General features: G+C 43.9%; 1 protein-coding gene across 6 annotated transcripts in view; it reads right to left on the bottom strand.

Annotated features, from left to right (window-relative positions):
* KANK4 (KN motif and ankyrin repeat domains 4) overlaps positions 1-17,375 on the bottom strand; it is a 64,566-nt gene that overhangs the window by 19,022 nt on the left and 28,169 nt on the right. For 2 of the 6 annotated variants that reach the window (XM_083621254.1, XM_083621252.1), the window contains 3 exons: positions 8,029-8,115; positions 3,371-5,374; positions 798-909 (listed from right to left, as the gene is read on the bottom strand). In XM_083621254.1, the coding sequence (XP_083477380.1) occupies positions 798-909; positions 3,371-5,374; positions 8,029-8,044 (2,132 nt within the window). In that variant the 5' untranslated portion in view covers positions 8,045-8,115. Of the gene's footprint in view, positions 1-797; positions 910-3,370; positions 5,375-8,028; positions 8,116-10,070; positions 10,180-17,375 lie in introns of those variants that run through there. The other 4 variants (XM_083621257.1, XM_083621255.1, XM_083621253.1 and 1 more) reach the window with 3 other exon arrangements.

Here is a 17,375-nt window from a genome sequence, read left to right as displayed (position 1 = left end):
CTTTTTCTTTCTTAAGTCTATTTGTAAAAGAGAGTGAAAAAATATCTGAGTTCAGATTGTTTTGTTCTTTCTACAGAAATCGAGAGAACTCCAAATTGCAAGCTAGTTCCAACGATTTCCTGGCTTTTGGTGTCACTGCTTACCATTTGTCTGTTTCCTAGCCTACTCACTCAGTGCTAAGGTTACCATTCCTTTTGTGAAGTTTGCGGTGATTTTCAGCTTTCGTTTATATTAGCGTAGTACTTTTCAATACTTCTGCTAATGACCTATGTCTTGGTAGGCAAACTAAGGCCTGGGGGCCGGATGCGGTCTGGGAATCAGCATTTTTTTCGGAGTAGAATGTGTCCTTTTATTTAAAATGCATCTCTGGGTTATTTGTGGGGCCTGCCTGGTGTTTTTACATGAGTAGAATGTGTCCTTTTATTTAAAATGCATCTCTGGGTTATTGGTGGGACCTGCCTGGTGTTTTTACATGAGTAGAATGTGTCCTTTTATTTAAAATGCATCTCTGGGTTATTGGTGGGGCATAGGAATTCGTTCATATATATTTTTTCAAAATTTAGTCCGGCCCCCCCCACAGTCTGAGGGACGGTGGATCAGCCCCCTGCTGGAAAACTCTGCTCACCCCTGATACGTCCTAATGCTTCCTCCAGCCTTTTGCAGCAATCTCGCCAACATCAGAATGGAGAAGGAATGAAGTGAATCTGTGTTTAATACATCAATCTTTTCTTTTGGCATACATTAAAAAGTAGCATTATAAATGACAAGGCAGTTTTGCTTCTTCCATTGATGCTTACCCACCATTTACCCCAACAAACTGAAGGTTCTTTTTGGTGCCGTTACCTCCTGCATGGAAACCAGTGTCCTTCTTTTTCATTATAGATTTAAGGCTTGTGCTTGGAGAAATTTCTAATACAAATATTGAAAACACAGAACATCAGAAATGTTGTAAGAGAGTTGTCTTGCTTAACTATATCACATACCTTTAACAAACTGAACATGGTAAATAAGTCCCCCTATCTATTGAAAGGCTGATCCCAATACCTGTCAACTCCTACAGCAGTGGCTTTTTATACACACACACACACACACACACACACACACACACACACACACTGCTTGATTGTAAAAACAAAAACTCAAAAGCGGTTCACAATATGGCTGTTTTTAAGAGGCCTATCTTGTCTGGTAGTTCTTCTGTTTGATAGCTTCATAGACTTACCTAGCCTACCCTGGTTGGGGAAGGGGGAGGGACACCAGTGGCTGGTATGATGCAGCAGCCAGAGAAGGCTCCCCCAATCTTGGGTCCCTAGATGTTGTTGGATGCCAGTTTCCATCAGTATGGTCAATAGTCAGGCATTATGGGAGTTGCAGACACAGATCCCTCAACCCAGCTTTAAGGCCCAACACTGAGCAATGTCACATGCATAACTGCAATAACATTTATTTATTCATCATTACAAAGGCCCATCCCCTTCCCAAGCTACAGCCATTTTCTTGGTGCTTCTATTTTGTTGAGTGTGAAGATGGAATTGACGGCCAGTGGAGTTAAGGGAATGTGATAGAATAATGTGAAGGATGGAGCAAAAGAATAGGGGTATGCCAGTTCTCCTTCGCTGTGCAGGAGGGCAACAGGAATTTGTAGAAGTGGATAGGACTTTTTCTCAACCACCTTGGGGTCCTTGTTGGTGTTTGCGGAGAACATTCCCATTAGGTTTCCGACATTGCCTGGGCCCATGTTAGATGTCCATGATGCTCAACTCATTATGAAATGTAGTGTTCAGAGGAAAACAAGACAAAGGGAAGATGAAGACAGTGTGGAGAATAGCAGATGGCTCAGTTGCCTCAAGAGACTTAAAATGGAGGCCAATGATGACCCTGCTCTGTTGATACTGCTGCTTTTTAAATATAAAGCTCATATATGTCAATCACCAACTATCATTGATTTGACTCAGGATGAGGCATTGGTTTCACTGTTGTCATCAGTTTATGGCTGCGGTATATGGAATGGCAACCCTGAGACACTTTGCAATATCAGTGTATGGTTGGCATACCTTCCGACTCCACCCTCTAACTAGACTTCCAGTCTGAGCTAGCTGAACTGGTCCAGCTTAAATGTCATCAACTTGGGTAGCTTGGGATTCAGTGAACATAGGACTCCATTGCTTCCATGACATAAAAAGAGAGGATTGAGGGTGGATTTAATGTTTTCCAATTGAATGGAAACAAGTTCTGTGCATTTTGAAGAAGGCACAACTGTAGTGGGTCGTTTCAAAAGACTGATAGCTTGGATTAGTCTGTTAGGTTGATTTGGCCCTAGAAACTGAATGGATCCCAAAACATTCTGGTGGGCATACTTTGTGCTACTCTTCTGATCACAGGATAGAATCATAGAGCTGGAAGAGATATCAAGGGTTATCTGGTCCAACTTCCTGCAATGCAGGATTCTCAACACATGGGTTTCCCATCCAATATGAAACCATACTGGACCCTTCTTAGCTTTGAAAAGAGTGTTAGCAGTTTTATAAATTGTGAAATGGCTCCAAATAGTTGTGTCCAAGAGTTTCCTATAACTAATGTGGGAACAGACATCTTTATGGAATGAGGAACTGAGGTTGTTGAAAGAGGACAGGTGACATTAATGGCACTTACCTTATGACAGAGCTGACCAGTTGCAGCTGTGCCACAGCAATGGCAACTTTTTCCTCCACCACAGCAGATATCATATAAATGGCTGATAAATTCTACAAAGAGGTTCATCCATGGTTTTTCCCACCCTCAGTAAGTGGTGTGAGTGGCAGAGAAATGAAAAAAAAAAAAAGGGAACTATGTTGATACAGCAATGTGAATATTTGCTGTTCTGGGCTTGGGCTGAAAAAACTGGTTGACTCTATTCATAGAAGCCCTATGCACCTTCTTATGAGCAACATGGAACTAGATTGTAGGAGTGCTTTTCACAAACCTATTTCAGCCATCCCTGTTCATCAGTTGAGAGGATGTCATCCATGCCTGTCCATACCCATTATCTCTTACTATCACTATGAAATTGGTTGTATTAATATGATGCCATGCATTTAAGTGATGTTGGATGATATTTTTTAAGACATAAAGAATGAATTTGGTTTCTAAACTTTCATATTTCCTTAACTGCTACATTAAGTTCTGTTTACATTAAAATAGTGCTTTTCAACAACATGGAAATGTCACAAGAATATTTCTTTTAGTTTCCCTTGTTTTTGTAAAATGAACATTTTTATTATTATTTTGAAGCAGCAAACATGTTTATTTCATTCAAAATATCTCAGGTGATATTCCTGACTAGCTGCAATGTAAGTGGAAAGGAAAGACTGGCTTTGCCAATATTATTTACCCAACTGTTGATACTGTGTGTTGGAATTCTCCTTGTCTGTCGGCGTTTGTGTTGAGTAAGCAGAGAGCAGCAAGTTCAAGGAATTAACAAGCTGGTTCTGGATGGAGCTGAGCTTTGAGGCGGGCTGCTTAATGGCACTGGCGAGTTCTGGGTACCCGTGTTCTAGGCATGTCCACTGCTCTTGCAACAAATCCTGGATTTTTTTAACGTATTGGCCTACGATGGGATCTGCAGGCGAATTCTTTGGTTCTGGTTGGGTTTCCTCCTCATTCAGCTCCTGCTTAAAATCTTCTTCGAAAAGGCCTTCATTTCCTCCTGCCTTTGAGCCAACCACCTCAACACCTGAGCAGCTTTCTTCACTAGCAGCAGAGAACTGTGTGTCATAGTTGCACACTCCCTTCTGGTAGTTGTCATTATCAATGTGTTCATCAATCTTCAGTTCATTGTAACTTAGCTCGAGAGGGGAACCATCATTTTCTTGTTTCATTTCTTTCTGTCTCTGGAAAGATGGACGGTCTTTTTCTCCAACACCAACACTTGTCATCTCATGGTGGACATGGAACAGCTTCCTATGCCCTTCCTTTATCTGCAGATTCTTATTATCAATTTCACAGGCATCACACCCTATTGATTCCATAGGCACAGTGATGCTTACATTAACCCCTTTGTCAGATGCCTCCTTAGCTGCCCGTTCGGTATTCACAGCAGCATCATGGTACTGGAGGGCAATTTTGTCCTGCTTGTACGGTGCTATTTCTTTGGTACTCTCCCCACAGAGTTTCTCTTCCAGTTGAGCTTTGGAAGTTGCCAACATTTCAATGCTTCTCTCCTTGGCCTTGATTTCCTTATCCTGCTGCTTCAAGACTACTCGAATCTGCTCAAGTTCTTCTGTCTTGTTGTTGAGCTGTTCCTCCAGAATAGCAATATGCTGCTTTAAGGCTGTTATCCTGCTAGGTTCTTCAGAGAGCAAAGGCTTGAGGTTTACGTTTCCTTTCATCTCTCCAGTGCCAGGACTTGTAACTTCATCCCCCTCCTGTAGTCCTGCTGTAAGTGTCTCAGTTATGTTGAGTTCTATGTCTTCCTGGGTCTGGCTCTCAAGGTCGTATTCCGAGGCTCTGAAAGTGGTCAATTCACTTTGGGTGGATGGCCGACAAACATCTGTCTCCGTTGTATCATATTCCTCTTCTCCACTCTCAGCAACTGCAAGCAGTTCCTGAGATACTAAATGCTGGCTTTGCCATGAAGCACTGGGTTGTATTCTCTCCTTTGTAAGCTCTGGTTGTCCCTGGTCTAGCACAAGCTTAGCTTCTTCCTGTTGCCTCGTAAGCCTCTCAGTATCCTGGACGGCCTGACTGATTTGCTCCTTTACATTTTTCAGATTTTCAGGAGATCCCTTGGACCAATCAGAATCCAGTGTTCCCTTTACGGGACTAAAATCAAATTCCAAGCCTTTCCCATCAGAAGACGGAAGGAATGCCAAAGGTGGAAAAGCTTCTGGCTGCGTTTCTACTTCTGAATCCTGGCTTGGTGGCAGCGTGGCAGGCATACTGGATGCCCTCAAAAGCTGAGGCCTCCCTCTACAGTTGCCAGTCTCCTCTTCAAGGTGCGCAGCATCTTGCTTGACAGTCTCTATTAAAAGGGCCTTTTTTCTGTAGCTTGGCTCATTTGAACGGGTGGCTAAGGGCAATGAGTCAGTCGATGTGACAACAGGGCTGCTTTCCTCTGCCCCTAAGGAGGCCTTCCTCTGTGTAAGGAAGCTCTTGTTTGGGGCTGAGGAGTAGGCCCTTGATCCATTTTCTGGAAGGCTGAAATTGCGAGGCAGCGTGCTGAATTTTGGGTGCTTTGCCTTCCTGTGAATAGGAATCCTCTTGATAGTATTTCCTTTCTCGATGTCATCTACGTACTTCAGGAAGTCAAGATCTAAGTGGAAGCCATAGGGTGTTTCAAGAGAATAGGGGCTTTGGGGTGGATCTTTATCCTCTGGTTTGGACGCCCATTCATCTGCTGACATAAAATTAAAAAATTAAAACAGCGTGATAATCTACAAACAACTATAATATCAAGAAAGCCTGATGTCTGAAGCCACTTATAATTCCTACCTCACACCCCTGATAGCAGTCTTTAGCCACTTAATTCTCATGATGGAAAAAGACAATCTGCTAAGGTCACTCTAACCTAACTAACTAGAAACTCCGAGGGCATGATGCGCAGCCATGTGCTTGAAAAAAGGAATCAGCATGGTCTCATTAGAAGACTGTAGCTCAATGGCACAGCACCAGGTTGGACTGGGAAAAGTCCCTGCATGACACTCTGGCAAGCCTCTGCCAGTCAGAGTAGACCAAACAGAGTAGCTAGATGGAATAATGGTCTGACTCAGTATAATGCAACTTCCTGTGTTCCTCCTTTTCTGGCTGGCTGTCTGGTCATAACACAAAGTCCCACAGACTCAGCCACTTTCTGACCTAGTGCCCAAGGAGCGCCACTCACAAGCATCCAGTTCTGCATGGCATAATGTACATACCAAGGGAAGACCGGGAAAGGAGGGAAGAGGGCTCCTTTAAGCCCTGTGCCCATCTCTTCCAGAGCACATCACAGTGCATAGTGCCTGTTTCCCATTCGCTGTGTTTCATCAGCATAGCCCTCTATATTAGGATGAGGAGTTGTGAATAAAGGATATGAAAGAAACAGATGAATGCCAGATAAGGAGGGCCCAATATTCTATGGCGAGGTCCCTATGGACTTCCCCAAACCCTCTCCCAGCTGTCTCTAAGGCTGCAACAGCATAGAGCCACTGCAGTATTGCTGAAAATCAGCCTATATCAGCATGCATACTCCCCCCCTTTTTATTGAAATGCTGGCTGTAGCTCCAGGCACAACTGCAAGGCAGTTTCACTAAATCACTGTGCAGTTAGCCTCTATCCAAAAGGCAAAAAGAGGGGAGAAACATGGCTGGCAATTTGTCATCTGAGACATCTCTGTACAGTCAGCTTAGATATATAGTCCCGAAGAGGCATGGGCAAATGTATAATCTTGTTTTCAAGGGCTGAAATGTAATTGTACCACCGAAAGTCATCAAGAATTTGCTAAATAATCACTCTACTTGGTAATTATGCAAATGACAGCTTTTGCAATCCACACAACACATTTGCTTTAAAGTCTGCATGATCCTAATGTATAATAAACCTTTACCATTACACTCAGCATCACTAATATATTCAGCACTGGCTTTCAAACCATGTCAAATGCTTTAAGACATGCATACAAGGTTGATCCGGAAAAAGAGCAAACTGAACAGATTGGTTCCTGGGAGTCAGCCTTGATCTCCCTTAAATATATAAAAAAATGCCTCTGTGTGCACACAAGTTCCCAGGCTAAGAGCCTGGTGCTTTTGCACAAAACCAGACATAAGGGAATCAGGAAAAGCAGCTATCTTCTTGAGTGGAGCTCGAAGCACAACTCCTGCTCAACAGACCTCATGGCTCACTTTACTTTTCATGCTTACGTATGTATAAGACCCATGAGCAAAAAGTGAGGAGTGGCCTGAATACATGTTGTCTCAGGCAACCATATACTGATTCAGGGGCAAACAAGATGTGACATTATTGACATTGTTTGGCCTTCCATGGTAGTCAGCAACGACAGTCAGGACTGTGGTGTTTAAGGAAGGCTTTTTATCCCCACCACAGTCTAGGTCTGAATTGAGACTCCCTAAATTGCTGTTCACAGTTCGAGGAAAGTTGACCCTTGGCACCAAATGATTTGAATAACATGGCATGTATTTTGGCCTTAAGAGTACAGGACCATGTAGGCCAGTTCTGCCTGTTCTGAAGTGCAACAGCTCTCCGATATCTGTGGTAGAGGTCTTTTCCAGCCCTGCTACCACAGTCTTCATAACCAGAAATGTCTGGGATTGCAGTTGGGAACTTATGCTTGCAAAACGTGCACTCTCCCACTGAGCAAAGGCCTCTCTCCAACAGAGGAAGTTATCCCTCAGCCCCAAAGTACTGAAATACTCCTCTTGCTTCCTCTTATTTTTAAGGGGTGGTGCTGTGGTCTAAACTACTGAGCCTCTTGGGCTTGCCAATCAGAAGGTCAGTAGTTTGAATCCGCATGATGGGGTGAGCTCCCGTTGCTCTGTCCCATCTTCTGCCAGCCTAGCAGTTCAAAAGCATACCAGTGCAAGTAGATAAATAGGTACTGCTACTGCAGGAAGGTAAACAGCATTTCTGTGCGCTCTGGCACTCATCATAGTCCTCCGTGTGCCAGTAGCGATTTAGTCATGCTGGCCACATGACCTGGAAAACTCTGTGGACAAACACCGACTCCCTCGGGCTGAAAAGCGAGATGAGCACCGCACCCTATAGTCGCCTTTGACCAGACTTAACCATCCAGGGGTCCTTTACCTTTCGGGGGAAAGGCCATCAGCTTCTTTCTGCAGGCATAAGGTCCAGAAGCAGACCCCACCTGCAAGAACTGTGTTTTCCCTTTGCACTTACAGATTTTGAACAGAGATTGGGTGAGTATTCAAAACTGGGGCCTGAACATTTTTAAAAGTCTAATTCAAAAAGCATGAGTTCTTTAATCGTTTAGCAATTAAAAGAACAATGAACAGTATAAAGTTTCTGCCTTTCAATGAAGGTTAAATTCTGTATCCATACCATCTGTATTCTCCATAATGATGACTGCTGTCCAGACCACAGATGTCAAGCCATTAGTGAAACATCATCTGAAGACATGTAGTCCACCTTTAAAAAAAGAGGAGGGGGTGGAAACTGTTAAACAATACAGTTATAGTTATTTCAAGACCTAAGCATCACACTTCCTTTCGATTACTTCTTTATGTACAAACTGCTCACTTCACCAGAATAATCTATTTTTAAACACGGAGCTATTAAGACAGTTTCCGTCTGCATGGAGTGAAATTATTATCCTTTGAGTCCTTATCCAGTAAGCACTTCCAGGCATCTTTTAAATCAATGTTTTCTCTTCTAACTGTAAGAGTTCCTGCTCTGAAGACGGGTGTATCGCTATCAGATCATTTTTCACTGCTAAGCAACAACACACAAGACCAAAGGAAATTCAGAAAGAAATTGGGGAGGTAAAGGGAGGGGAAGATGGAGGAGAGGAAGAAACGCTGAGGAGATGCATGTTGAGTAGAAGTTGAGGTGATAAGTAATCACTCATCTTATTACTGTTGGAAGCATTGATTACTCTGGGACATGGCCTATAATTAATGTGCTGTGTACTACAGCTTTCCTAGTTTAAAAAGCAAGTTGGGGGGGGGGCTGGAAGAGAAACTAATTATAGACATGACAAGATATTGCCAGGGCCCTTCCCCATTGTTCTGCCTCAAGTAGCTGATTATAGACACCTCTAAAGGGCAGCAAACTGACAGATATTTCCAATTCCCATTTCTAGATGAACATCCATGGATATGTATTAGCTGATGTAGGTAGTTTTGGAGAATAACTAGCCCCTTTTTTGTACATGTTAATAGATAGGTCTGGATACAAAAAAACAGTTCAGACATCACAGTAAATCATAATTCAGCCTTTGCTAACTTGACGCCTGCCCAGTGTTTTGGATTACAATTCCCATCAGTCGTGCTGGCTGGCGCTGATGGGAACTGTAGTCCAGAAGATCTGAAGGTTGGAGAAGGCTGCCAGGTTTGGGGGAAATAAGCAAGCAAACAACAACAACATATGAATCAGTCCTTAGACATGACCATTACTGCTTACATTATTGTTTTTCTACTAACAAAGCACACATACCCATCTCAATACAACACACTGTGGCTACCTGACTTTTGCCATAAAACAAGCCCCCATGCTTGTCAACGATTATTCAAAAGATTTAGAAAAGCTTCTGTGGCGTCGTCTCTGCTTCGTAGCCATGTTTTCAACAGTACTGCTAGGTTCCATAAATCATATAAATCACTTTCTGTGCAGGATTATCTGAACAGTGTGTCAGTAGAACAGTACCAGGAAACCTTCAGTTTAAACTCTAGACAATCACTGTATAAGCACAAGTGACATCTTTAATTTTAGTGGACGTATCCATTTGAAAATATGTTCTATAAAATAAGAATATATATAGAAAATGATATAACAAAGATGTAGAATATGTGTATCAATTAGATGTGGAAATCGTCAACATCAAGCAGGCTTTATTTGCCTTCGCTTCACATTCACAAGGACATGGTTTATAGAGACAGCTGTAGTTTGCTTTATATTTGCGTCAACTGAAGAACAACAACAGGTAAACTGAATCTAAAGATCCAAAACATTCAACACCATGTCAAACTACAGTGGAATCCTGTGCATGTTTACTCAGAAGTAAGCACCGTATTATTCATCGTTACTAACTCTCACCTATGCGCATGTAGGATTAAGTTCCACTGAGCTGGCAGCAATGGTTTGCCACTTCCGAACTGACAATGCATAGAGTCACTAAGATCAATGCCTGTGTCATTCACTGCAAGGAAGGACCCTTTGATCATCTACAAGCATTTAAAAACAGTATTTTGAAACCAAGATCATTTCTCCCCAGTGGGATGACAAGTTAATGCATTCTCGTTAAGAGCTATTGCAACAGCTTTCTGATACTGCCTATCATTTGCAACTGCATTGCAGCAATTTAACTCGGCATTTCATTACTGGAGTTCAAACTGGCAGTTAACAGAAGTATTTGGCCAGGTTACCTTCATATCCTCCCAGCTGCCAAATCAAAAGGAAGAAAAGAAACCCAGACAAGCTTTCTCTTTCTAGGAAGCACTCCAAACACTCCTGAAAAGTCCAGAGTTACACTGGCAAAACATGTAGTCACTCCAGCTGCTAAAGAGTTGGTCAGCTGACTAATGACCTTGCTTGAAAAGCAAATACAACCTTTACTGTGATAACACAGAAGGATGCAAATAGAAGTCGTGTTCAGGCATGGTAAAAACATGGCATTTGCAAGAATCTTCATATACTTTCCAAAGAAGGATTGTCTTATTTTTGAAGCTCCAAGAGAAACAAAACATCTGATTAACTCCCAAGAGGAAATGCCTGAACCAAGTTGTGAAAGAATTATCTTTTTTGGGGGGGGGGGGGAAGGATTATTTAAAAGGCTGCCAATAATTAAAGTGGCAGAAACATAAAAATTATTTTGGGTAAGACAAGCAAAGCCTGGTTCTACCTCATATCACAAACCTTCCCAAACAGAAACATGATTATATTGTGCATTAATATTCCCTCAGAATTCAGACACTGTGGATTTCAGTAAGTTTTATATTCTAATAAAAAGTTATGGATTGCAGCCTTAATTAAATGTTAGTGTCTGATTTACTTGTAGTCTGCAAGTACTGCAAAAAGAGCAAGTTTTATTTTCTGAATTAAGAACAATGATAGATGCCACATTGATCTGCCTTGTAGCTGTAGGTCTTATGTAGGTAGAAAAGTTTGCTTTAACAGCTGCATGGCAGGCATTCAACAGGAGCTTATCCCAGCATAGAACTGTTTCACCTGCTGGGCTTCTGCCTAATACACTGCTGTCAAAAGGTACACAAGAGCAGGCAGGAAAAAATGGCAAGTAATGGCACAGGAAAGTAAAAGCAGCCCTGCTGGAAAAGGCTATAGCTCAGTGGAAGAAGGGCAATACAGTGGTCCCTTGGTTGTCAAAATTGTTATGTACTGAAGTTCTCACCCTGGGCCAGCAGGGGGATACTGTAGATAGTTATGCAAATGAAGGATCGAAAGTGACGTTCAGTGATTGGATAGTTTGTATGCAAATGAAGGATCGAAAGTGACATTCAGTGATTGGCTAGTTACAGAAAATGGTTACTGTTGCATTCTAGTGGAGCTCTATATAAGCAGGCTGACTGAGCTCCTCAGTTCAGTTCTGTTCCAGCTTACAAATAAAGAGCTGCTTTGGAAGAATCGCTGTGTCTTCTGATATGTTCGCCCACAACTTAACAAAAATGATCCGTTCCGGGAGTCCGTTTGACTTCTGGAACTGTTCGAAAACCAAGGCGTGGCTTCCGATTGGCTGCAGGAGCTTCCTGCACTCAATTGGAAGCTGCATTGGATGTTTGGCTTCCAAAAAAGGTTCGCAAACTGGAACACTCACTTCCGGGTTTGTGGTGTTTGGGAGCCAAAATGTCTGAGTACCAAGGCACGACTGTAGATTATTGTTGCAAGATAGGTTGTACACTCAGAAGGCCCCAGGTCCTTCTGGTAAGGCAGGGAATGTCCCTTACTTGAAGCCCTGGAAAGCTGCTGCCAGTCGTAGACAGTACTGTACTGAGCTAGATGGGCCAATGGACTCACTACGTATAAGGCGGTTTCCTATGGATCAAGTCAAAGGTCCATCTAGTCCAGCATTCTGTTCTCACAGCAGTGAAGCAGATGGCTATGAGCTCTCTCTTGCTTGTGATCCCCAGAAACTAGTATTTAGAGGTAGTATATAGCCATCGTGGCTAGTAGCCATTGATGCCTTGGGAAAGCAATACAGTGTGTTCGCCACTGCGGGGACTGGGACCCTTCTCCTCTCACAGATGTTATTAGAAGACACTTCCTCGTGTGAGAGAAAGAAAACGCAACTTGTGAGGCAAATGATCATCACTGCCTTCTCCACCTGGTCCTGCTATACAGCTCCTCTCTTTGAAGGAACTAAATGCACCTTTCAAAAAAACAAAACAAACAAACAAACTGGGAGGGAAAGGGGTTCCAGTACAGTTTTCAGTCATGGCTGGTTGCTTTTAACCTTTTCAAAGGCACAGATAAATTGGTTTTTGTTTTTATTTGTTTCTCTCCCCCGCCCCCCAGTCTTCAGTTTGGTTCTCCCCGTTGCCACCTTAGTTTGCAATCTTCTTTTAAATACTGTATGAAAATTCATGTGCATTTTCCTATGCATTTCACCTAGCATTACTCTGCAATTTTGCCTTAAATATACATTTTGTTTCCAATCAGCTTCCCCCCAATTTTGGGATATTATTTTCACTAAAATAAGCATTCTTGTGTGCACTTTTCCTTAACATATGCCTTTGAGGGGGGGATGCATGTTGGGTTGGACAACTGCACTGAAAAAAACCAGAAAAGTAGAAACTTTGAAGGATAGGTGTGTTTCACTGTGTACACTAAGCCCACAACTTACGTGGGGGTTACGTTCTGGGGATCATGCCTAAAGCTAAAACACATTGGGTTTAATGGTGGGTGGGATTGCCAAAGACTCCCCCCCCCCAAGACGCCACCCCCTTTCCATGCCCTTTATTTTTTACTTTTTGCCAAGAGCATAAAGTTGAATGTGCACATGTTAAATGTGCATAAGTTGTGGGCTTACTGTATTTTATTTGGGAATTGCAAACTGGGTAGATTACCTGAACAAATTTCCCTGCTATCCCTACTTGCCAATGCTACAAACAAGACAGCTGTCTGGACTAGATGAGGACAAGTGATCTCAACCTTTGTACAACACAGAGATTGGCTTTCAGCCCCAAATATCAAACCATGCATCTTAAGTGACAGCTTTCTGCTCCAACAAAAAACCAACCCATGAGGCAAATTGGAGATAAGACAGGCACACTTGCTCCAGAACCTGAGCACAAGGCAATGGGCGTGAGGGTGGGGCACTGATCCCCAATACACAAAGCCACTTTCTGAAGCCACAGTTAACTGCTTGTTCAGAAAACCATTTCACAGGAAGCAAATTTGTGATGGCAAAAGACAACTTGCCCCAGAACCTGAGCACAAGGCAGAAAGGAACACGCAAAACTATCCCTTCAAAGCAACAGAAACCCATTTCACAGGAGGTAAAGTGGTGAAACTAAAATAACTTGTCCCAGAACCCAAGTTCAATGGCAGAGATGGGCTCTGATCTCCAACACACGAATACAATCACAGTATCTATCTCTCTCATGATCACCCCCAAACTCTGTTTCTCACATACCCAACTGCCAAACTCCCTGATGCCAAACAAACAAAATCAAGTTTGCTCATGCTACTAAATAAAAGTAACAACCACATTTGCATTTTAAAGTCACACTGACTACACTTTTGGGGGTTGTTTTTTTAAATAGTGTGAATGGAAAGCAAAGTGAAACAGCTTTGATTGTCTTATGCTACAACATCATGGGCGATTCTGAGTGTTAACGGATGCCACAGCAAAGATGCTTGTTTGCGTAGAAGTGAATTGGGAGCCCAAGAGTTTATTCAATGCACTGACCACCATATGTTGCTGGTTTCAGCTTTCAACAGCCCCAGCCAGCATGGCCAAGTGCAGGGCTGGGGGAAGCTGCAGTCTATAACAGTACCTGGAAGGCACCATACCTAGTAGAGATGCCAAATAATAACAGCAGTGTTCCATTCTGAAGAAGTTATTTTGGCTGAGGCTTCATATCTTCCTTGTTATACCATCAGTCTACAGAGAACCAGTGAAGACATTGAATCTGTGCAGAAGGACCAGAAAAATTAGCAATGCATCTGTTGTCATTACTGAGCATTCAGCACGATTGATTTTATACCTCAGCTGCAGTTCAATGAGTAGCATCTGTAAGAGCAGGCAGAAGTGGGAGGAAAGCCCTTTCCAGAGTGATGCTGTGGTTTAAGGAGACCCACTTAAAACCCTGCTGACTAGTTGTTCACTAGCCACCCCTTGACTAGTTGTAAGCAAGGAGGCAGGCAGGCAGGAGAGTTGGCTGAGGTTGGTGAGGCAGTGTCCCCATTCACTCTGCTGGACCATCCTCCAGTGATGGCAGCTGTCGCTTACAGCAGTGAGAGGTAGTAGGGAGAAAGGGGTACTGTGCCACACTGCTGCCCCTGAGCAAGAGTGGGCTCTGCCAAACCACAAAACAGGCTAGATTAACAAAATCAAGGAAAACATGAACATGCCTTATCTTGAGACCCAAGTTGGACTAAAGACCTGACTATTGGCAATGGAGATTTGTGTGAGGAAACTGAACAAACAACGTCAAAGTGTCACCACATCGCTTCCAAGCTGCAAAGCACACTTCAGCTGCCAGTTTTTGAGGCTTATTGTTGGGGTCAGTGGGGGGATCTCATTAGAAGGGAAAAGATTTCATAATAGCTAATAAAACTTGCCAAGGTCTAGATAATGCTTCGCTTGTGACCTGAGAGAATATTGCAACAGGAGGTGTGCCAGAGTTCTGTCAAAAGGCTTTCGAGGTGAAACTGAACCCACAACGTTCCGATTTGGTTATCCAGTCATGTCCTACTTATTTTAAAAGTACACCTCTTTTGGATCACGAAAAGGTCGTGGGGGCAGGAAGAGGAGGATTAAGCACCTCCTCCTTTGGTGCCGCTGCTCCGATTAAAATTTGAGCCCTCAAAGTTGCTTTGTAGCAGTACAAACGAAAGCAGCAACAAGGGGAATGGCTCTCTCAAGGCATATTGTCATTTTGGATTGAAATTCTAGATGTATTAAAATGTACTGTTGGTTTAATGTAGTCCATCTGGCTACAGGAGCTGAGGTTCAGGTATTCTACAAGAGGAATGTTATAGCTGGACAGGCTCTAGAAAGAAATCTTAGGCGCCTGGAAACACAGCTACCTCAGCCCTTACCCACTTTAATCTGACCTCTCGCCTAGTCCATCCATGATTCCTTGATCTTCTTTCCCTACTGTGAATTCTGCAAGGAGATACACACACAGCACCAAGTGTGAGTGCACATTTGCAGATTGATCATTGTCTATTTTGCGAGATGAATTACTGAAGTAAAAAAAACCCAAACCCACACAAACAAATAGAAAGCCAGCTGCCAAAACACTTGACGTTTAAAACTAAACTCGGCAATCCTAATCTGACCTAAATGGCCGACAGCTTTAGGCTGGGTCAGGTACACCCATCCCATGCAGGATTAAGATGCTGAATCAACAAATTCCCTTCTTGAGCAGGATTGCGGCATCTCAACAGGAGCTAATTAAGAACTCCTTCCTTGTGGGCATCAACTAGTGAGCTGGCAGTGGAAGGACCCCATGGTCTCCTTTATGCTAACCATGCCTTCTGTCATGAAATAGCATTTACACCCTCATCCTCCTTTGCCAGCTACCCATGTGTGATCTAGCATCTCCTGTTTAAAGGCTCTCCAAAGAGCTCGTCTGGGTAGGTGGTCCAGATGAACACAGAGCAGTGAAGCAGAATCGTCAGCAAAAGCCACCTATCAAATGTAAATGCAGACTCTGGGGGAATATATGCGGTACATACTTTTGAAATCTGTTTGGATATACAGATGCGTACATAATGAGTTTTCAATCTGTCAAATGAAGAACAGGGAGAAGAATTAGTTATGCAGGAAAGGATTCAAATGATACACGATGCATGAAAAATGCACACACTAAAGATGGGATTTCATGCAAAGAAGCAAAGTGTTGAGAGCTAGTTTAGGCTTTACAGAAATCTAAAATTGCTGGCTCTAGCCATGCACATTGACTTCAGTGACTACAATTAAAAGCTTGAACTACATGACATTGTGTTACTTCTGCCTGCCTGCCGGGAAGGACTGGGCAATGGGCTTCGTGGGGTGGTGAATGCTTCCCTCCGTGAGGGAGCCTTCCCAGACCCGCTGAAAGAGGCGGTTATTAAACCGCTTCTTAAAAAACCATCTTTAGATGGCCAACTATCGCCCAGTCTCAAATCTTCCATTCTTGGGCAAGGTGATTGAGCGAGTGGTTGCTGAACAACTCCAGGCACGCCTGGAAGAAGCGGACCATTTGGATCCCTTCCAGTCGGGATTCAGGCCTCATCATGGGACTGAAACTGCCTTGGTTGCACTGGTTGATGATCTCCGGCGGGCTAGGGACAAAGGTGAGAGCTGTTTCCTAGTTCTGCTGGATCTCTCAGCGGCGTTTGATACCATCAACCATAACATCCTTCTGGACCGTCTTGAGGGGCTGGGAGCTGGGGGCACTGTCATACAGTGGTTCCGCTCCTTCCTCCTGGGCCGTGTTCAGAAAGTGGTGGTGGGGGATGAGTGTTCAGACCCCTGGGCCCTCACTTGTGGGGTGCCTCAGGGTTCCGTCCTCTCCCCCATGCTTTTCAACATTTATATGCAGCCGCTGGGAGAGATCATCAGGAGGTTTGGGCTGGGTGTTCATCAGTATGCAGATGATACCCAGCTCTACCTCTCTTTTAAATCAGAACCAGTGAAGGCGGTGAAGGTCCTGTGTGAGTGTCTGGAGGCGGTTGGAGGATGGATGGTGGCTAACAGATTGAGGTTGAATCCTGACAAGACAGAAGTACTGTTTTGGGGGGACAGGAGGCGGGCAGGTGTGGAGGATTCCCCGGTCCTGAATGGGGTAACTGTGCCCCTGAAGGACCAGGTGCACAGCATGGGAGTCATTTTGGACTCACAGCTGTCCATGGAGGCACAGGTCAAATCTGTGTCCAGGGCAGCTGTTTACCAGCTCCACCTGGTACGTAGGCTGAGACCCTATCTGCCTGCGGACTGTCTCGCCAGAGTGGTGCATGCTCTGGTTATCTCCCGCTTGGACTACTGCAATGCGCTCTACGTGGGGCTACCTTTGAAGGTGACTCGGAAACTACAACTAATCCGGAATGCGGCAGCTAGACTGGTAACTGGGGGCGGCCGCCGAGACCATATAACACCTGTCTTGAAAGACCTACATTGGCTCCCAGTACGTTTCCGAGCACAATTCAAAGTGTTGGTGCTGACCTTTAAAGCCCTAAACGGCCTCGGTCCAGTATACCTGAAGGAGCGTCTCCACCCCCATCGTTCTGCCCGGATGCTGAGGTCCAGCGCCGAGGGCCTTCTGGCGGTTCCCTCATTGCGAGAAGCAAAGCTACAGGGAACCAGGCAGAGGGCCTTCTTGGTAGTGGCGCCCGCCCTGTGGAACGCCCTTCCATCAGATGTCAAAGCGATAAACAACTACCTGACATTCAGAAGACATCTTAAGGCAACCCTGTTCAGGGAAGTTTTTAACGTGTGATATTTTAGTGTATTTTTGGTTTCTATGGAAGCCGCCCAGAGTGGCTGGGGAGGCCCAGCCAGATGG

This window comes from Podarcis filfolensis, assembly GCF_964270895.1.
Source record: "Podarcis filfolensis genome assembly, chromosome: 6".
NCBI lineage: Eukaryota > Metazoa > Chordata > Lepidosauria > Squamata > Lacertidae > Podarcis > Podarcis filfolensis.
Note: the sequence above shows the minus strand (reverse complement) of the source record. Positions and strands in the feature narration are given on the sequence as shown.